The 22,456-nt window shown below is 34.1% G+C and overlaps 2 protein-coding genes across 4 annotated transcripts; both read right to left on the bottom strand.

Moving 5' to 3' along the window:
• Positions 1–1,108: 1,108 nt before the first annotated feature.
• Positions 1,109–5,478, bottom strand: LOC129916357 (uncharacterized). 2 transcript variants are annotated; one of them, XM_055996233.1, is made up of 3 exons: positions 3,943–5,478; positions 3,550–3,854; positions 1,109–3,472 (listed from the first exon to the last, which is right to left on the bottom strand). In XM_055996233.1, the coding sequence occupies exons 2-3, from the start codon at positions 3,559–3,561 to the stop codon at positions 1,904–1,906; spliced, it is 1,581 nt and encodes a 526-aa protein (XP_055852208.1). In that variant the 5' UTR covers positions 3,562–3,854; positions 3,943–5,478; the 3' UTR covers positions 1,109–1,903. The 2 variants fall into 2 exon arrangements, with proteins under 2 accessions (XP_055852208.1, XP_055852207.1); XM_055996232.1 differs by having other exon boundaries at positions 3,550–5,478.
• Positions 5,479–9,568: 4,090 nt separating this feature from the next.
• LOC129915471 (REPTOR-binding partner) lies at positions 9,569–13,582 on the bottom strand. Of its 2 annotated transcripts, none has more exons than XM_055995023.1 (4): positions 13,382–13,582; positions 9,983–10,061; positions 9,788–9,909; positions 9,569–9,745 (listed from the first exon to the last, which is right to left on the bottom strand). In XM_055995023.1, exons 1-4 carry the CDS (start codon positions 13,424–13,426, stop codon positions 9,710–9,712), a joined length of 282 nt encoding a protein of 93 aa, XP_055850998.1. In that variant the 5' UTR covers positions 13,427–13,582; the 3' UTR covers positions 9,569–9,709. The 2 variants fall into 2 exon arrangements, with proteins under 2 accessions (XP_055850998.1, XP_055850997.1); XM_055995022.1 differs by having other exon boundaries at positions 9,569–9,729; positions 13,382–13,576.
• Between the last annotated feature and the right edge of the window lie 8,874 nt (positions 13,583–22,456).

Here is a 22,456-nt window from a genome sequence, read left to right as displayed (position 1 = left end):
AATTTTAACAATAGTATTCTTATATACACTTTAGATTCTTGTTTCTTATCTTAAAAGTAACATAATAGCTGAATTTAAATATGGTACCACTAGTATTACTCTAGTATTATAAACTTTTTCAAATATACCCATATTTTCTCTACACCTAAAAAAAACACCCTTTCACATGAAAAAAATGCATAGATTTATTTTATCGGACTTATCGCGGATTTTCCTTATTTCCCAAAAAAAAAAAAAACACCCTTTCACCTAAAATATTTGTATAGACTGCTTAGATTCTTGGTTTCTGTTATAACTGAAACATTTTCGTTTGTGTAACATTTTTGTCCCAGTTTTTATGGTACTAGTTCCGACTTTCATCATTTCTTAAAAAAAACATCCTTTCACTCAAGATAACTTTGTAGACTTTTTAAATTCTTAACTCTTATAAGAAACGAAACTTTTTCACCAAGTTAACCTATCAAAAAAACAACCTTTCACCAAAAATATTTTTAGAAATTTTATGAATGTGAGCATCAATAAAATTAAATATTTATAATTGTATCTATAAAAATAAATTTAAAAAAGAAAAAACAGAATCCTTATATTAAACAAATATAGTTTAAAAAGGTTCTGAGCCCAACACAAGTTATGTATGCCAATTAATTTTTTGTGTAACAAGAATTTAAAAAAAAAAATTAAAAAACTTTAGAGCCTTTTTTTTAGAAAACAATTTTTTGTGTACCTATAAAAAAAAAACAGTTAAAAAAATTATTTGATAAATGCATTCAAACGAATGGGTACTTAAAAACAGTTTCGGAAAATCTCATGGACCCGTTTCAAACTTAAAAAAAAATTTTTTTAATGTGTAGAAAATGGTTTAATGGCTGGTACCGTTAATAAAGGTTCGCAAAATATAACTTGTTTTGAATGTAGGCCCATATTTGCAACAGGACAAAAATTTAATCAAAATTATTTTTTTTGGTTAAAGTATGTTTTATTTTATTTTGGTTATATGTATTTCAACTCTAAGAAATTTCTCTAAACTCATAGTCATACTGTAATAGGTAAAATTACCAAATTTGATCTGTAAACAAGTAAAGGAGTGATAAAATTATTGTTTTGTTGACTGTTTTTGTCACTAAGTTTATATCAACATAAGAAATTGAAAAAAAAATTCGTAATCATATTTCTTTCTAAAGGACATGCATCTCAAGGAACACAAGAGATGCAATAATCGACCTTTTTGCGTACTGTATTGGAAAAATTAAATATATTGTGACCCGTAATGTGTTAAGTAAATGTCAAAAACAACTTAACTTTATTTAAATTTCAAAAGCAGTGCAAGACTGCCCAGACGGTCTTTTGAGGGCTTTTCCAAAAGGAGGCTTCAAAAATTAAAATAAGTGTTATGAGGCAGATACTTTTATGCCTGGCAAACAATATTCTATAGTTTTTCTTTTTGGGGGTCAAGAAAATAAACAGGATGTGCTGAATGTTGATAGCCTCCAGCGTCAAGCCTACCTTATTGGTTAGGTATACATATTTAAAAAAAAAAGGAAAATTCTGTGGAGCTTCAAAAAATTCTGAATTTCCGCATTCAATGCAAAAACTCTGAATTGAAATTCATAATTTTTCGGAAATTTATACAAAAAAAAACGACTGGCAAATCAAATTCAATTAGAAGAAAAATATTTAAATACACCCTAAATTAAAAAAAAAACTTTTTTTATTTTTTCAATATTTTAAGGTTTATTTTTATTTTACGATTATTTTAATCGTAAACAATACTTGTGCAAGGTTATTGCTTAAATATTAAAAATAAATATAAGTAAGTCTTATGTTCTTTTTCTTCTTGTCCCTACGATATTACGATCAATCGTCTTAATTTGGAACCAAACCTATACACTGGTTTTAAAGGTATCTAAATAAAATAGCCTTGTTGCGCAATATCCTGGCCAACAAATCCCATTGGTGCCGATATGCCCGAATGGAATGGCATTGGTGGCATGTGAATCAATTGAAATGGAAGTGTCAAAGGTTGATACTGAGTCATCACTTGCTGAGATTCTTGAGGTTGTGGTTCCATATCCTCCACAGAAATCCTAAACGGCTCTTTTTGTTGATTCCCATTATGCCCAACTGCAACTGAATTATGATTACTCTGAGCTGCTTCAAGCTCTTGTTGCTGGTGTTGGTGTCGATTGTAATTAAAATTATCGATTTGTTGTTGAATAAGTTGCTGTCTTATATTATTGGATTGCTTGGCTGAGGTGTATTTTGCTTCCTTGCTAGAAGGATATCCCGATTGATCGTGGTGTTGTTCACCGCCACTATTACTATATGAGTCATGTTGTTCATGATGTTGTTCTGGAGGCGGAGGATGTTCATACTGATGATGTTCCTCTTCTTCACGATGCCGTTGTTCTTCTTCATATTTATATGGAGCATGAATGTAAACAGGAACTTTCTTTTCAACTGTCACCTGTTTCTCAACCTCAACCTTGTAAGGTACTTTCTTTTCAACTGGATATGGAACTGGCTTTTCTATGTGAACTGGTACCTTCACCTCAACGGGATACGGGACAGCCTTAAACACCGGATATGGCTTCGGAACGTGGACAATTTTATTAACAATCTTTTCAACTGCATACGGTTTTGGCACATGAATGATCTTTTCGATAATTTTCTCCACCGGAACTCTCACATGAACGATCTTCTCCACAGGATATGGAACTTTAACTTCTACTTTTTTCTCAATGTGAATTGGTTTCTCGACAATTTTCTCCACAGGATATGGTTTTGGTACATGTACAATCTTCTCCACTGGAACGTTTACGATCTTCTCAACTATTTTTTCCACTGGATACGGCTTTGGCACGTGTACAATCTTCTCCACTGGAACATTAACGATCTTTTCAACGATCTTCTCCACTGGATAGGGTTTTGGGACATGAATAACTTTTTCAACAGGAACATGAACTATCTTTTCCACTGGATAGGGTTCCTTTTTGACAATGGTCTTGACATGGTTATGATGATGGTGGTGGTGATGGTGTTTTACTTTGATATGCTCCTCATGGCCTTCATTGTATTGGATTTCTTCTTGAGGTGGTTCCTCGTGATGGTGGATTTCATCGGACTCCTCTTTATGTTCTTCCTTATGCTCGATGTGCTCATGGTGTTCCTCAAAGGTATGATGGACCTTTTCCTCTTCAATTTCTTCGTGCTTCACTTCAGGCTCATGATTGTAGTGAACTTTTGCGGGGACATACTTGATCTTTTTCAAATGCTTCACGGGCTTGACGATATGTATGAAGTGTTTTGTGCCTCTTTTATCGCGATTCGGGTTCTCAGAGTCAATATCTGATTTGTGATGCTCTATGTCATTAGGGTGTCCTTTGTCATCGAGATTTAGGGATTCCCTTGCCTTCTTTGAACCTCTGCATTGTGTTCGATCAACTATAGCCAAGATCAAGAGCAGTGCAATTGGCTAATTTTGCAAAGAAAAAAATAGACTAAGCTGAATTAAAAAAATACACCTTCCAAATGTCCCCATAACACACTTACCACCAATTTCATTTCAGGATAGTATCCTTTTTACAATAAGCTGACAAAGAGAGTGTACTCCTCTGGGTGTTCCTTTCAAGTTGATGTTTAAAGTCAATTTAGTTTAATCAAAACTTGTGCGATAATATTTATAACCATGAAAACATTATTTTTTCTGGCCCGAGTCGACTATGGATGGAGGTGGTGGGCATATAATGGGTCTTTTTCTTGCATTTTGTTTTTATTATTAGCTTTCTCTGGTTCGGTTGAGGAGTATTGAAAATGAAGGCCCAAGTGTTAAACTACTAACTACTTAGATTTACCATCTGCAATTATTATTATGGTGCACAGGCATAATAATGACGATTGCGTGCTTGATATTCTATCATGAAATTTATTAAAAGCAAAAAATACCTGAAGATCATGTCGAACAGGAACGTTTAGTCGATTATATATAGAGGCCCATCCGACAGTGAAGGGGTGATGGTGTTTCGGTGCCTAGATACCATATGGTTGCACATGTTTCTTCCTGGTATAAAATAATAATATGTAATAAAAAAAAAAACAAGAAGACCTCTTTTTACCCTGGATGAAGAGTGTTTAGTCAAACCTATTAAATGTTTGAACTTATAAGTTTGCAATAAATCAATTTGTGTTCTTGGGGAGTGTTGAAGTTGGTATTATTATTATAATTAATTTAACAAATTAATGTAGATAAATGAGTGAAGCGGAACATTTACGGAACTATGCTTCATATAAATAGAAACAAAAAAATAAGCTAAGTCTATGATATAATATATAAATATAATAAAAAAGAGGGATGTATATTTGGCTTGTTTTAGGTTTTAGATATGCATCTTTAGGTTGTTCAAAAGTAAAATTTGTTTTAACTGTTACGGCAGTCCAGTCCAGGTTCTTGACGCCTCACTAATCGTTTCATTCAATGATGCAACTGGGGTAGCAGTTATTACTGAGTTAAGAAAATCCCTTGCTTGCTGAATGTAACTGAAGTTTTTCAATACTTAATGTATGAAAATATAGCTTATTCGTTAGCATTGAAAATATCATTTTGCAGACATAGATATTATAATTTTCACGAAATATTTATCCTCGCCTTTGAAAGTTGTTCAAATTTGTATATGACTGAAATTTGTTTCCTGTTTGCATTCAAAATTTAAGTGGAAAACTTTGAATTACTCGCATTTCATCAAAAAAAATTGTACAAAAAGGAGAATTTTCGGAATGAGAATTAGCTTTTTTTCCGGGTTACGGATCAGGCAACGAAATTTGACATTCATCTCATAACTCCAATATGAAAAGCATCAACAATGCAGTTTCTTAAATAGGGATGATAGCTAAAAAAAAAAAAACGTTACCACACCATTGACTTTGCTTCTACGATACAGAGTAGGTTTAAGCGTTGCCTGCTGACTAAAAAAAGCACTGAAAACGCATACTGGGGTTATGGACCCCTAAAAACCTTCAAAAACTAAACAATTAGGTTTAAGCCAAGGAAGATCTATCTGCTAGTAAATGCACTTTATTTTGGAAGTACACCGAGAATTTCATACCTCATAAATCCAAATCAAAGACCTATCCAAGGCACCAATCATTTTATGTTCTGGATTATTTATCACCCACATCCACATAATTCCATAATTTGTCTATCATGCTTATGGCACATGGTCTTAGGGTATTTTTCGAAGCTGCATCTCAAGGCTGGAAAAACACTTTATATGTAGTTTGAAAGAATCGTTATAGAATGTTCCGGGTGGGTTATTTGAAAAAAAAATTATCATATTAGTTATCTGCGATTGATGCCCTTTCAAGTGATATAGATCTCATTTTTATGTAGTAAAACTACAGTAAATAAAAGTCAAAACTTTTACTTTAAATTTTGTTTATAAAGTTTTTCATCACAATTTGAAGGTTTTTATATAAAAATTATCATTGAATCTACAGTTTTCGAAAAAAATATCTATGTATGAATTACAAAAATCTAGAGCGAGAACAAGGTTGGGTGAAGACAAGAAAAAAACATTTATGGAAGGAAGGGGTCCTATTTCCCTCCGTATAGGCTGGAGTGGCAATCTTCAAAAAATAAAAACAAAAATTAAAAAAATTAAAAAATAAAAAAAAAAAAAAACAATTCTTTAAATTTTTAACCGAACAAAATTATTTTGTTTAAAAGATTTTTGAAAAATAATTTTCTAAACTAAAAAATTTAATTTTATTTCCGTTACGAAACGAACTATCTTATAATTACTTTCTTTATAGTTACTTTCAGTAGGGGCTTTCCATCGTAACGTAGATGAAATTTTTGCATTGTTTTTAGTGTTTGCAAAAGATTTTAAGAGCCGTAACAGTTTTTATATCGATTTAGACATAATTCTAAATCGTCCCTACTATGTGATGAATTGTCAAGAAGTCTCAGTTTAACAAATATAGAATTAGATACATAAATGTTGCGTAATGTAAACGACACGACATTCAAACAACCAAGTTGTTATTATTATTTTAGTTTTAAACTTCCTAAAAAAATGTTTTACATTCCTATAGATCACATCTAATCTCTTTTTTCTCTAAGCAAAAAATTTACTTGCCATTTTTCATGGAATGCCCCAGTAATCTTTACATTATTGAGGATAAACGAACTTACAGTCGAGAAAAATGTCAAAAAACTGAAAGATCAAATACTTTTGATCTCTCAAAACTAAAAAAAATTAATTTGAACATAAGTAGATTACTTTTAGATTTGATTGCTCATTACTTACGGCCAATTTCTTCACAAAAGTCCTAAGCCAGCTTAGTACCCGGTCTAGCTAGACCAGGTCCTAGCACTAGTACTCGGTCCTAAGGAAAAGTTAGGACCCGAGCATTTCTTCACATACAGGGTGTCCCACAGTCACCGCCCCCAATGAAAACCATGGATTCCTGAGGTCATTTGAAGTCGAAAAACTTAAGAGGTAATTTTCTCGTTTTCGTCCCGTTTTCGAGTTACCACGGTTTTTATGATTTTTTTTACAACCAATCAAGAATTTATTACAGTTTAAGTTTGTCTCAAAACTTTTTTTTCTGCGGACAACCGTTTTTCCACAATTTTGCATCAAACACAATTTTCTTCGTTTTTTAAGTTGTTTTTTACACTTTCATATCATTTAAGTCAAAAAAACACGTTAATGAGTATTAATTTTTTGTCATTTTTCTTAAAGTCCAGTTTATTTTCATAAAAAAAATAAATTTTATTTAATAAAAAAGGCTACTGAAAGTAATTAAAAAAAAAATAAACAAACTGAGTGAATTAAAAAAAATAATTTTTAAATAAAAAATTGATTTAAATAAATTAAATTTTTTTCTGAGCTTTATCTATTTAGTCTTTTCTTAATCACAATAGCTCAAAAAAAGTTTTTAATTCATTTAAATCAATTTTTTATTTAAAAATTATTTTTTTTTTAATTCACTCAGTTCGTTTATTTTTTTTTTAATTACTTTCAGTAGCCTTTTTTATGAAATAAAACTTATTTTTTTTATGAAAACAAACTGGGCTTTAAGAAAAAGGACAAAAAATTAATACTCATTAACGTGTTTTTTTGACTTAAATGATATGAAAGTGTAAAAAACAACTTAAAAAACGAAGAAAATTGTGTTTGATGCAAAATTGTGGAAAAACGGTTGTCCGCAGAAAAAAAAATTTGAGACAAACTTAAACTGTAATAAATTCTTGATTGGTTGTAAAAAAAATCTTTCAAATCAAACTTAGTTTGGCAAATATAAGGCCAGTTAAAGGACAAGAGAGCAAAAATCATAAAAACCGTGGTAACTCGAAAACGGGACGAAAACGAGAAAATTACCTCTTAAGTTTTTCGACTTCAAATGACCTCAGGAATCCATGGTTTTCATTTGGGGCGGTGACTGTGGGACACCCTGTATATAGGACCTGATCTAAATTTACAACGCAGTCCTAAGATTTAATACGTATAAAACTGGTCTAACTGTCATTCTGACAATATTTTGATGTTTAAAATAATTAATTTTGGTATTTGAAATAATTTATTTTCACATTTGAGGGAATTTAACAAAATAAAGAAAGACAAAATGTAGAAAATAATAAAAGGACTATCAAAAAAATCTAAAAACAAATGTGGTCAAATGTAACAAGGGCCAACAAGCAAAACAAATTCGATTCATTTATCAAGAAATTTCACAGTCAAGAATTAATTCCTGAGTGCTGAATTGTGTGATCTGGGTAATGTAAACAATTCTGAAATACAGGTCATCAAAAACGAGGAAGGTTACAAGTACTCGAGATTTAAACGGAACGCAGACCCATATTAAGTTAACGACACTTTCGAATACACATTTGTACCTACATAATGATTATAATGTACCAACCTACATAAAAAATTTATTTCAATAAAAAGAATAATTTAAAAGAACGCAGTCCTTATATTGTCTTTTTTTTACTAAAATGCAACTCGCAATATTTTATCATGACTTATAGGCAAGTTCGAGGTATTAGCAAGAGTGTAAATGATTTCCAGGTCGAGAAATTTAAAGATCATTTTCCTGACTTGGCTGTCACTTTTAGGAAGATCGAACATTTTTTGGTACTTCTTCATCAAGAAGTGTTCTCTTGTCCATTCTTCCCGTTCCGGCATTGCATTCGTCATTTCAAGTGTTTTGGGTAAATTTTAAGAAATCGTTCCAATCATTAATTAACAAGAAACACTTTTCAAACGAAACAATACCCAAGAAATTAATAAATCTGGCCGATTTCTCTTAAAAAGAATAAAATTCATTGCTTTTTTTTCAAGAACTAACCGCTAGACTACCGATTTTGAGGTCCTAACAAATTACGAATCCTAACTAATACTCGGTACCAATTTGACAGTACTAGGGCTTAGTACTTTTGTGAAGAAATAACTTGGTACCGATTTGAGTACTAACAATTGGTATAATAACCAGGTACTAGTCGATTTTGAGGATCTAGCTAGGACCAGGTCCTAACTTGTACTCGGTCCTAAACTGACAGTTTTAGGACTTAGTACTTGGGTGAAGAAATGAGTTGATACCGATTTGAGTACTAACTTTAGGACTAGGACCGGTATTAGCGTTAGGACTCTGTGAAGAAATTGGCCGTTATAGATTTTTAACGTACATAGGTAAATACTTCTACGCCTATAGTAATAAATAAACAAAAGAAGTTAACATGAAAAAGTTCTGATGCGAATAGAAAAACGTGAAAAATTGTGACAGGGATCGTATTTTTATTATATAATCATTTTATTCTCCAACCTCAATAGTTGCCACAAAGAAGGTGGTATGATTTTTTGAGTGTGTAGCCTATACATTCATCAAACTTTGCTTTGATCATATTTTATAGAAAAGTGAAAAGGATGTTTTTTTTAAAGTGTGGAATTACATGGTTGCGATATTGTGTCTTCATTTCCAAGACACAATCCAAAGGCAATTGATTTTCATTGAAATAATGGAAGTAAAACAGAAACCTAAAAAGTAGGTATCGCTTTCGATTCATTCCATAACGCTGGCGTTATCTATCAAGGACCCAATTTAAAAGCTTTCAGTCTGTTTCAAACTTAGTTTTTTTCTACTGAAAAAAACTTGATTTTCCTTAATTTATATGCGAAGTTCCTTAAAAACAATAATTATTGTGTTAAAAACTATTTATTTTCCTTTTACAACAAAATATACATATTTATATTTTATGTTATATACATACATTAATTATTTTTTTGTTTAATTTTTGCATAAATGTTTCCTTTACAATAGTTTCTTTGTACTTGTATAACATTTATGTATGTAGGTACTCACTTAACATTATAACCAAACATTTTTTTTTTTTTTTGAAACTAAATGAATATTAATCATTTGATTTTACCCGTATTCGTATTTGGCATTTGTTATGCATGCATATTAAAAACTTTAAAGGAATTTTATAAAAAACTTAATTATATAATAAAATTGAAATAAATTAGTTAAAAAAAAAAACTTAAACATAAAACAAAACAAGTTTTAAAAAAAATCAAATAAGAAAAACTATTTATGAAAAAGATTAAATAAAAATAAATCCAGATGCAATGCTTAAATTCATTCTTGTTTAAGCACACCCATCTCTTCGAGAAGTCCTTGAAAACCGTCAGGTAATCGTCCTTCATTTAATTCAGCGCTCCACAACTTGTACTGAAACATTTAAGAGCTAACTAAATAAAATTGGAAATCTACAAAAATAATAACTTACTCTATCCAATTCGGCGCGAAGTGCCAGCACAGCTTTCTCACGATCAGCGACAAGTTCTTCTAGATACTGGTATCGTAACTTCTTCCGGGCCCGGCATTCTCTTGCACTTTGTCTGCTTCGTTCTGAAATAGAAGTCGCAAGTCGATAAATTTAAATATGAAAAAAAAAAGATTTAAACGATTTCGGATTTCTTACCAAGTTTAGCTCGGATGTCAATTTTCTCAGTGGAAGCTTTACGACCTGGCTTACGTCCACGTTTGCCACCCTCCTTGCGCTTTTCAAACGGAAAATTTTTAATCAATTAGTTTTTGACAGTGTAAAACGCATTCTTTTTTCGTAAAGCACATTTTTTTATAATGAATGAAATGATTATAATAGGTTCATGAATTTTGTGATTACGATATTCATTTTTTTTAACACTTTCTGAATGAGTCTCATAAGAGCTAGTACATGTTACCAGCAAGAAAAAGAAACAGTTTTTCACTTTCTATGTTAATGTCCTGCCCTGGCTAGGAATAAAGCACTTTCTTTGGGGAGTGCATTTTTCAGTAATCATAAGTTTTCATAGTCAAAGACCAAATATTTTATCTCATTCATCAATGCGACAAATTGTTTTTAATAAATGTGTTTATTTTTGTTTGTTTTTTTTTTTTTTTTTTTAACTGAAATTTCTTGCAGAAAATGTACTGAAAAGTGAGATAAGAGCTTAAGCTCATTTTAATTGCATACGACCCAATGATGACAATCTCTATGAGGTGTAAGTAGGAAAAAACCGATGCTTTGAAAAAAACCATCAAAGTTCGCCTAACATTTGTAAAAAAAAAATGATCCCGAATCCCCATACAACCTGCAATATATTTTGAAAATGGTGACACGTGAAGGAGTACAACGTACTCCAGTGCATTTTCTTGGCATGGCGCGGTCTCATTAGGGGGGATTGATGGCAAAATGTATTTACTGATGAATACCATTTAAACATACTCTTTTGAGTTCATGCCAATAAATTGGATATTCATGCATGACATGCATCAAAAATAGTAAAAGATTAGTTTTTGGAAAAGGAAATTGATCTTGTCCTTTATGTAAGACATTTTTGCAATGATGTCTTGGTTAAGGTTGGGCAAATAAAATTTAATAATCCTAACGATCTTTAAGCATAGTAAGCAGATCGGGAAAAAAAACAAATTTTATCTCTACAATTTTAATCTCTACAAAACAATTTTTAATTCCACGCAAAATTTTGAATTTGGAGAAATTGATTGACATTTCAAAAGTTTCCCAAATTACCTAAATAAAAAAGCAAAACAAAACCATCGTTCAGGGTGAATTCCTACCTGAAGGAAAGAAAATCAAAAGGGCATATTGATTCCATTGTCAAGCTACCAATTTGCATTTTTTTTTTCTTCCGAATTATATTGAACTTTTTTTTTTTTGCCTTTGGGGTATGGGCTTTAGGCCGGAATCAAAGAAATGTGGCACTCTATTGCACAAAGTAGATGTCGAACTTTAATTAGCTTTACATAACATTAGTGAAGCAGATAGGTGGGGGTCAGAGAGAAATGATCGCCTCCACATCCAGGTCATGTCATGTTGTCGCAGGCTTATTAAAACATTTTTCAAAAAGCGGAACAACTGGGAAAAAAGTGTAACAAACCAAAAAACATCATAAATCGAATCGTATCTTATTTGAAAGCTTATTATTACGAAGTCTAGGAGGATGCTGCAGAGAAAAAAAGAGGTGAAGATTTCTCCAAATAAACTATTATAGTTTTCACTTTTCAAAATGCAGAACGAAATTCTTTGTTTACGCCTTAAGCCTAGTACGCAGCTGAAGGGAAACGAAATTTGCCATACAAAATTTCGTTAACGAAATCTTGAAGGAAATTAAATTTGTTTTGTTTTTGCTTTGAAACTTATTTTCAGACGTTTTTTCTTGAATTTTAGATTTGTACTTTTATTATTTTTACTTTGCTATAATACCCGATGGTATTTTTTTTTTTTTTTTCGTTAACATGTTCGCTGTTGACTTTGGCGACTTCTAAATTTTTCGTTTCGCTTCAGCTGCGTACTAGGCTTTATACTCAGCTGAAAAACATTTTTTTCAATGAAATCTTGAACGAAAAATTTCAAAATGTTTTCCGTTTTTCAGTACACAGCTGTAGAAAAGAATTCCAGATTATGTGAAGAGTTTTAACTCATGAGGTACGTTCTATTATCCTGGAAATTTTTCCTGTTATAAAGAGTATTACATCAAATTTTCCCTTCATCAACTCACATCTACACTTAGGAGCAAAAAAACGGAATCAAATAAATTATTTATATTAAAAACAAAAATTGCAATGGATAAAATAATGTTTCTTCAAGTCTCATGGTCTCATTTAAAAGCTTGCATTTTTTACTTTGAATTGTTGGTAAAAACATCAAAGTGCATACGATAGTATCATCGCTATCTGTCAATAAACTGCACTTCTTTTTTTTGTAAATGTTAAATTTTCTTGATACTCGCTGCTTCAATTTCAGTCTTTTTTTTTTCCTAACGTTACTATTGACTTTGTCTGTCAATAAATTCCACTTAATTGTTTTTTAATGTTGAATTTTACAGATACTCTCTGTTTCAAATTCAGGTCTTTTTTCCTTACATACTTCATTTATGTTGATTGGATCTTTAAAAAGTGAACGGGTTTTTAAGTTCCTAGCATTAATTTAAAGCTGTTGTTTCAAGCTTTTTAATGGTGCAATTGACATTCATGTATGTCAATTACATCCTGACCAATTATTGTTTTTACAGAACGAAAATTTTGATTCCATTTTTTTGCTCCTAAGTGTATTTTGTCCTAGGCAAATACAAATAGGTATAAAAAAATATATGTATTTGAAACTTTTTTATCATATGCAGATCATTGTTGCCTGCAAAATGGACAGTTTTTGCATAAATTGTGTATTGTATAAGCAAACAAATTTATCGACTTATATTTCGGTCGAAGAAAAAAGTGCTTCCAGTTGAAATTTTATCTATATTTCAACGAAAAACAAACCAAATTTTATTGGAAAAAAGTGTAACAAAGTGTAATAAAAAGTAACATAGTAAGTAACAAAATTATTCAATATTTGAAAAGTGTAACACTTCTGTTATACTTTTAACAATATGGCAACATTGATTGATTTCAGAGCCGAATAAAAGAAAATGAACACAGTTCTTGTTTTCGGTAACTTTTTGTATACTTTTGCATAGTAAATCATATAACATCGCTGATATTTTCTTTCATTCTCTTCATAAGAAAAACAAACCCCATAAACAACAACAACAACCACACAGACACAACTGCAGCGTATGAATGAGACATGAAGAGCATGAGACTGAAACACCCCCTGTTTATTTACAATCAAATTCTTACTACGCAGTTAGCTTTTTTTTGGTCGAAAACAAAGAAAATTCAGCAAAATCATTGTAAAACAACAAATTATCGTATGATTTTGATGTTATCTTGAAGAAATTTAACTTCTGATATAAATATTTTAAATTTTTTATTGCAAATTAGACTTTTTAGTCTAAAAATTCCATCACACGTGAAAATTTACAGTAAAAATACTCACAGACAAATTGGGTTCTTCGGACATAATCATATCATCACAATCCATGATTAAAATTCACTTTATATTCAGATTTAATTTGAAGGAAATTATGTTTAAAAGAATTTAAATTTAATTGACAAAAAATATGAAATCAATGTTTACGAATCACTTGCAGAACAACGTTTGATGATGGAATTGGAATATGAAATGAAAAATGATGATGCTTTGATTTTTTTTTATTTGTGAAATGCTTGTTGAATGACAACCGTGCATGGGAGTGAAGGAGAAGGATAGAGAGGCTTGCAAAATGGCTTCACATTGTAGGTAATGTAGTGTACATAGTTCTTATTGGGAGGGTCAGGTAGTTTGATACCAAACAGTAGGAAAAAACACGGCTCAACTTTCCTTAGGGGCGCACGAATTTTAATACGCGAGTAATTTTATTTGAAAGATTAATGACTAGTAAGTAATAAAAATAACAATTTTAAAGTTAGGAAACGTGTATTTATATTTTTAATTAATTTTTTAAAGTTCATTTTTTCATACAAAATACATGCAAATGACGACCGCGAAGAAAAAAATTTTTTTTTGAAGTTCTTTTTACATACCCAAACTTGTCCCCACCTCAAATCCTATAGTGAGTCCAAGCAGGGGGGTTGCAGGGGGGCAGCATGACCCCCCTTACGCATCTCACTTGTATACGCCTCAAACTTCAAATTCTTCGTGGTCGTCATATTTGCATACATTTTGTATGAAAAATTTAAATATTTATTTTTTAATCATACTTAGGGCCAATTTATTGAGCCTCCATTAAATTTTGAAATTTATCGCTTTAGTTAACGGCCTCGTTAAACTATTGTCGCCTTTAACTATACATCATTAAAAATTCATTTAATTCACTCTTCTTTAGTTAAAGTCCTTACTTTTAATGGAAACTTTAAATTTAAAACTCTGTTAAAAATATCCTAGCTACAATTTTGTCAAATCAAATAGATTTGAATTGGAAGAAAAACCAAAAAACTATGACCCGTAAGTATTTTGCAGCTGAAAACGCCAGAAAATGCAAGAGATTAACGATATACCAGTGGTAACCAAAGAATGCTACAAGCTACAATTGAAACCATGAGAAGAAGGAGTTAAGTGAAATTTTTAATTTTTTCCATCGGTGTCAAATAACAACTTAAATTTAAGTGTTATCGGCATTTATCTCGTGTCATTGGTTTAGAAGTAAGCTTTACATATATCTCTTCTTCTCATGGCTTCAATTGCAATGTTATGTATGTATGTTATGTATGTATTGTAACGATGAATTACCGAACTACTTTTAAGATAAAAGTCTGAACACACTACCTGCTACAGTAAAGGTAGAAATGTGAACGGACCTTTAGTAATTAAGAAACTACCCTCTGAACGCATCCAAAGAAATTCCCTCGACTGCTGAATATCCCAAAATATCCCACTGGACTGGAAGTATGAAGCGCCCCCTCTTGGAAAGGAAGCTTCGAGAAGCAAAGACGAGAACCTTCGAAGACATTCTCGAATTCCGAATTTCAGGTATAAAAGGGCAGCGTGGACACCGACCGGATACAGTTTAATCTTGAATGTGAAAGAGTACAGTACAAAGTGAAATAAAGTGTTGGAAATTGTTAGTAGTAAATAAAGTGATTGAAAAGTGTGTTTGTTTGAGCGAATAATAAAAGTAAATTGATTTGAAATAAAGTGTGTTCTTATTTGAACGGAAAGATAAGTGGAAGTTAAAATAAACGAAATAAGTTTTATTGTGAACCCGGAATAAAACTTTACATTGGTGTCAGAAAAGTGGAATAAAACTTATTTATTTGTGCGAATCAGATAATTTCGCGAATAAAATAAAAAGTGCGCGTGTGTTTTAACAATAAACAAAGTGTAAAACATTTTGAAATAAGTAAAAGTGCTCGCGTTTGAAAAGTTAAAATGGGTAAGACATTGAATCAGTTAAGTTTGACTGAGCTGAAGGCGGAATTAACTAAACGAGGTCTTCCTACTGCTGGATCGAAAAATGACCTCATTATTCGCCTGCAGGATTATTTAACCCAGAAAAACGAAGATTTGGATACATTTCAATTCGAAGTTGAAATGGTAGAAGAACGAGTAAGTACTAGTTCCGATATGTCATCCATGATGGCTGTTCTCCTTGCAAAATTTGAAGAACAGAAAGATCAAATGGAACAGCAACGTAAAGAACAAAAGGATGAACAGAAAAATCTTCTTGAACAAATTGAGACACAACGCAATGAACAAAGAGAACAAATGGAACAACAACGAACAGAGCAAAAGAGTGAACAACAGAATCTTCTCGAAAAAATTGAGAAACAACGTACCGAGCAAAAGAGTGAACAACAGAATCTTCTCGAAAAAATGGAGAAACATCTAGAAGAACATCGCGATGAGCAAAAGAATCTTCTAGAAGAACAGAAAAATCTTTTAGAGGGAAAGCTTGGTGATTTCGAGAAGAAGTTCACTGCTCTTGACGAGCGTGTTGAAGAAAACAAAGAAAAGCTGTTGGCAATGGACACAAAGTTCGAAGAGAAATTCCAAGACATTACTAAAGAGTTGGACAAGGTTCGAAAAATTAAGGCCCGAGAAAGTTCTGGTGAGTATTCAAAGAAGAAGGAAATGCATCCACCAACCTTTGATGGACAAAGTTCTTGGTCGATCTACAAGAAACAGTTTGAGGCAGCTGCCACAACAAATGGCTGGGATGACGAAGACAAATGTATAGCGCTGACTCTTGCTCTTAGAGGTCCTGCTGCTGAGTTGTTACAAACTTTACCACCAGAAAAGAATGGTAACTTTAACGCTCTTGTCCAGGTCATTGAAAAACGCTTTGGACATGGCCATATGCAGGAAGTCTTCCGCGTCCAACTCAATACAAGAGTCCAGAAAAGAGGAGAAACTCTGCAACAACTCCAAGCAGATATTGAAAGGTTAGCTCATCTGGCATATCCGACAGCAGGAGACGACATTATCAATCAGTTTGCGACAGAAGCCTTTGTACGTGCTGTATCTGATATAAATCTTCAGCGAGCAATTCGAACAGCTGGAAAACGTTCCCTTCCTGAAGCATTAGCGTTTGCACTCACTATGGAAGCAGCAGAACAGGCTTCTCAAGGCGTTCATCGGGTAAGAGAAGTTACAGTGGAGGAATGCTCTTGTCAAAAACTCGCATTCCAAAGAAACCAGCGAGACGGAGCTGCTCGATGCTGGAACTGTAACAAGACCGGACATCTCCAGCGGCAGTGCAGATTGCCACCAAGAAGAACTGCTTGCCAACACTGTGGAAACAGGAATATTGCCAAACAACAGGTAAGCGATACAACTAACACTCATGCTCATCTTGAATTCCCATTCGGGAAACGAGTAAGAACCACCTTCGAGGGGCAGAAGCTGGTTTCTGGTATCGATGGCCCCAGAACCACAATTCAAGTCTCACAGACTAAACGAGACAACAAAAGTCTGACAGTGGAGGCGACCATAAACAACAAACAATACGTGGCTACAATTGACACCGGTGCCACCGCCTCCATTGTACGAAGAGACTTGGTGAAGATGACATGGCTACATAACACCAACAGCTACCGTCTGAAGACCGCCACAGGAGAAGCAGCAAGGGTGTACGGTGAAGTTCGTCTTACGATCCGTATGGCAGAACTAGAGTTTTCGCATGTGTTTTTGGTGGCAGATATATGTGACGAGTGCATCATTGGAATCGACTTCATGAAGGAGCATGGAATCATTTTGGATATCGGTAATCAAGTCCTGAAATACAGAAATGTAGAGATTCCAATGGTCTATGGCACTGAAAACTCGACAACAATTAGAACTGTCATCAAAGAAGACATGTGCCTGCCTCCTTCTTCAGAAGTTTTTGTGTGGACCAAGTTAAAGGGGAACTTTGGAAGCCATCGATACCTCATGGTTGAACCAGAAGTTGAGCAAAGTTCCGAAAGCATCATCATCGGGAAGACTCTTGTGGCACCAAAGAACAACATGGTACCTGTACGGATACTTAACATCAAACCGTACCCAATAAAGCTTAAGAAAGGAGAAGTTGTTGGGCAATGTGAATCTGTGGCCGCAATAACTAAGATCAACGAGGTGGATACACAGATGACTATGAACTCGGAGAAACTAAAGAAACAAATTCTCAATTCAGACAACTTGAGTCAACATCAGCTTAATGTTGCGGGAAGGCTTCTTCATGAATATGCTGATATCTTCTCTTCACCCAGCGGGCAATACGGCCGAACACAACTGGTGCAGCATCGAATCGATACAGGAGACGCTAGGCCGATTCGTCAACCAGCAAGACGTCTCCCCTTGGCCAAACAAAGTGAAGTTGAAGAAATGATATCGACAATGAAGAAAGACGGGCTGATTGAAAATTCCAAAAGCCCTTGGGCATCACCGGTAGTTCTCGTCAAAAAGAAGGATGGAAGCACTCGATTTTGTGTCGACTACCGCAGGCTGAATGATGTGACGAAGAAAGACAGCTACCCACTGCCAAGAATCAGCGATACTCTAGATGCAATGGAAGGAGCACAATGGTTTTCGACTTTGGATTTGAAGAGTGGCTACTGGCAGGTAGAAATCCATCCAGAAGATCGAGAAAAGACGGCTTTCTCCACAGGAAATGGTCTGTGGCAGTTCAATGTCATGCCGTTTGGGCTATGTAATGCCCCAGCTACTTTTGAGCGCTTAATGGAGTGCGTTTTAAATGGATTAACCTGGAAATCTTGCCTAGTCTATTTGGATGATGTCATCGTTTACGGGAAAACATTTGATGACCATTGTGAAAACCTAAAGGCTGTATTCCAGAGGCTACGAGAAGCACATCTTAAGTTAAATCCAAAGAAATGTGCACTTTTCAAGACCGAGGTTAAATATTTGGGGCATATCATCTCATCCCAAGGAGTAATGACTGATCCAGAAAAAGTTGACACTGTGAAGAATTGGCCAACCCCTCAGGACAAGCATCAACTTCGGAGTTTCCTCGGTCTGGCAACGTACTATCGACGGTTCGTGAAGGATTTTGCGAGAATCGCCAAAAGCTTGCACCAGCTTACGGAGAAGGGTAAACCCTTTAAATGGTCAGGTGAGTGTGAGAAAAGCTTTCAGGAACTGAAGCTACGGTTATGTGAAGCTCCTGTGTTGGCCTATCCGACTCCAGGCAAACAATTCATCATTGACGCAGATGCAAGTAATGTTGGAGTTGGTGCTGTTTTATCGCAAGTTCATGACGGAGAAGAAAAGGTCGTTGCCTATTTCAGCAAGGTACTCTCGAAACAAGAAAGAAACTATTGCGTGACCAGAAGGGAACTTCTAGCTCTGGTATTGGCAACAAAGCACTTCCATAAGTACATCTATGGACAGAAGTTCCTTCTTCGCACAGATCATGGTGCACTAAATTGGCTTTTGAACTTCAAAAATCCAGAGGGTCAAGTAGCAAGATGGATCGAGATACTCCAGACGTATCAATGTCAGATTCAACATCGAAGAGGAAAGCTACATTCAAATGCAGACGCATTATCTCGGCGCCCGTGCAAGCAAGACTGCAAGCATTGCACACGGCTAGAGGAAAAGGAAGTTGTCGCTGTAAGAAGAACGAGAGCTAATCCCATTTGCGGCTGGAGTAATGAAGAACTCAGGATGGCCCAACAGGAAGATTCGGACATCGAACCCATCCTTGCATGGAAGGAACATGAAGAGAAACCAGAATGGGCCGACATCTCCGACCGAAGCCCCAATCTCAAAGCATATTGGGCACAATGGGACTCACTTCATGTGCAAGAAGGGTTACTCAGGCGTAAGTGGGAATCCGTAGATGGTAAATCTTATGTAATGCAACTAATCGTACCTCAGTCAAAGGTTAATGATGTTCTCCGAGAGATGCACGAGGGAACTTCTGGAGGCCATTTAGGCATCAACAAGACGCTGGAAAAGGTACGCCAGCAATTCTACTGGTTACGTATGAGAGAAGACGTTGAAAAGTGGTGCCGAAAATGTGATACTTGTGCCGCTAGCAAAGGACCAGCTAGAAAAATGCAAAGCACGATGCATCAGTACAATGTGGGCACACCTTTTGAGAGGATTGCAATAGACGTGGCAGGTCCTTTTCCCGAAACCAACAAAGGAAACCGGTATATCCTCGTAGTGATGGATTACTTCAGCAAGTGGCCTGAGGCATTTGCCATCCCAAACCAGGAAACCAAAACAGTTGTGGATAAGATTGTCTTTCATTGGGTGAGCAGGTTCGGAGTACCCATGGAACTTCATTCCGACCAAGGAAGGAACTTCGAATCTAAGATTTTTCAAGAGGTTTGCTCACTCCTTGGCATCAAGAAGACGCGAACAACACCGCTTCATCCACAATCTGATGGGATGGTTGAGCGATTTAACAGGACACTTAAAGAACACCTGTCAAAAGTAGTCAACGATAATCAACGAGACTGGGATCGACATATTCCATTATTCTTGATGGCTTATAGAAGTGCAACACATAGTTCCACTGGACATACACCATCGGAAGTCCTTTTTGGTTCTACAATACGGCTGCCAAGTGAGATAAAATTCGGATGTGTTCCAAATGAGCCACAGGAAATAGATGAGTATGTTGATAACCTGAAAGAAACACTGGCTGACATTCACCAACGGACAAGGACAAATATAAAAGCGTCTAGTGACAGGATGAAAACAAGATATGACGCGCGAGCGACAGCAACAGGGTTTCAAGAAGGAGAACTTGTGTGGTTTTACAATCCCCACCGACAAAAGGGACTATCACCGAAGCTACAACAAAACTGGGAAGGCCCTTACACAGTAACAACCAGAATCAACGACGTGGTTTACCGTATACAGAGAGGGGTAAGAGGCAAATTAAAGGTAGTTCATTGTGACCGTTTACATCGTTATAATGGTGAAAGAAGCAATGGAGTTGTTCGGGACGAACAATCCTAAGAGGGGGGCAATGTAACGATGAATTACCGAACTACTTTTAAGATAAAAGTCTGAACACACTACCTGCTACAGTAAAGGTAGAAATGTGAACGGACCTTTAGTAATTAAGAAACTACCCTCTGAACGCATCCAAAGAAATTCCCTCGACTGCTGAATATCCCAAAATATCCCACTGGACTGGAAGTATGAAGCGCCCCCTCTTGGAAAGGAAGCTTCGAGAAGCAAAGACGAGAACCTTCGAAGACATTCTCGAATTCCGAATTTCAGGTATAAAAGGGCAGCGTGGACACCGACCGGATACAGTTTAATCTTGAATGTGAAAGAGTACAGTACAAAGTGAAATAAAGTGTTGGAAATTGTTAGTAGTAAATAAAGTGATTGAAAAGTGTGTTTGTTTGAGCGAATAATAAAAGTAAATTGATTTGAAATAAAGTGTGTTCTTATTTGAACGGAAAGATAAGTGGAAGTTAAAATAAACGAAATAAGTTTTATTGTGAACCCGGAATAAAACTTTACAGTATGTATTATGCAGCATCTCAAAAATGTTTAGTTTTGAAGTGGAGAATATAATCTAGTAGATCTAGTATTATCTGTGCGAAGTAGACAAGAAATGCATTAATTTCTTTGAATTTTGTTCTTTGTTATGGTACAAATGCATGTGTGTATACCTACAAAAAATTCTAGTCTGGACTTTTTTTCATAATTGTGATGTTTTTTTAATAATTCTTTAGCTCATTTGACATTTTTCAAATAAAATAATAATTCAAATAAAAAAAATAAATGAAATGACATTTGACACTAATGGAGAGTTAATAAATAGAAATTCTGTTTAAAACCTAAATTTGCTCTAAAAATCCCTCTTAAAAGGTCGAATTTGGTGTATTAACAAAAACTACTTTTAAATTTAATGCTCAATTAGTTAATGATGCCAAACTTCAAAAAAATCCTTAAAAGAGACTGAATTAAACGAAATTGGTTTTTAATTTTAAAATTCCCTTTTTTAATGGCGATTTAAGTTTAATGGAGAGTCAATAAATTGGGCCTTAGGGGTGTTTCCTAACCTTAATATTTTAAAGGTATACTATTGAGACCCTAAGCTCACTGTAAAAAATAAAATCACAACTCTAGGCGTGCGCCCTTAATGGAAAGTCGCCCCAAAAATACTTTAAATTCAGACAAAAAATGATAAATGCTAAATTTTATCGAATTGCAGAAATAGGTCGAAGTAAAAAATAAATTAAGGCCGTGTGTGTGTGAATTGCGTTAAATAGTTAGCCCCGTGTAAAATTTTTGTCGCTATTGAGGTAAATAAAAAAATTTCAGCTGTATGGCTTAGTGCCAGTTGTACAAACGTGGATCAGCCTTGGTTCAGGAATTTAAAACCCACCGATTTCGACGGATTAGCTGCGGGTCAACTTTGGTTCAAGCATGGATGTGGCCATTTTTACATATGTGAACCTTGCACCAGTGCTAAACTGGAACCTTACCACCGATTTCATAAGATAAAAGTTGCTGAACCACGGATTAAATGTTTGTACAACTGGGCCTTATTACTTAATATTTTAATATTTTTCTCTGCCCCTTTTCTGCCATGATAATCCTTTTTAATAAAAAAAAAAAAAAACAAAACCATCTGCAAACAAATTTTAATCTAAATTTAAGCCCATTAAATTTTTAACAGCTGAAAATTTTGTATTATTGGATTATTTAAGAGTCAATTTTCGCCAATTTTATTTATTGTTTTTAAGGAAAACCCTAATATTTCCAAAAAGTTACATCTTTGAACTCGGAAATGGTTTCGTATATAGATTTCATAAAAGTTACGTAAAATCTTTTTATAATTTTAAAGAAATATTTATATTTTAAAAATTCATGTGGCCTTAAAAGCATATTTAAAGTAGATATTTTTTTTTTAAGAGTATATTTTGAGCACATATTTTTCGTTTTTAAGTGTATGAAAATCCTATCCGTATACATTACACTGTACTTTAAGGACAGGATGGTCTTAATTGGTTAGACTTAAGGTTGAACCCTAAACAAAAGCAAACGAATCACACAACGTTTTTGTTTGGTTATTCTTAAAACTCTTCGGAACTGCTC

This window comes from Episyrphus balteatus, chromosome 3 (assembly GCF_945859705.1).
Source record: "Episyrphus balteatus chromosome 3, idEpiBalt1.1, whole genome shotgun sequence".
NCBI lineage: Eukaryota > Metazoa > Arthropoda > Insecta > Diptera > Syrphidae > Episyrphus > Episyrphus balteatus.
Note: the sequence above shows the minus strand (reverse complement) of the source record. Positions and strands in the feature narration are given on the sequence as shown.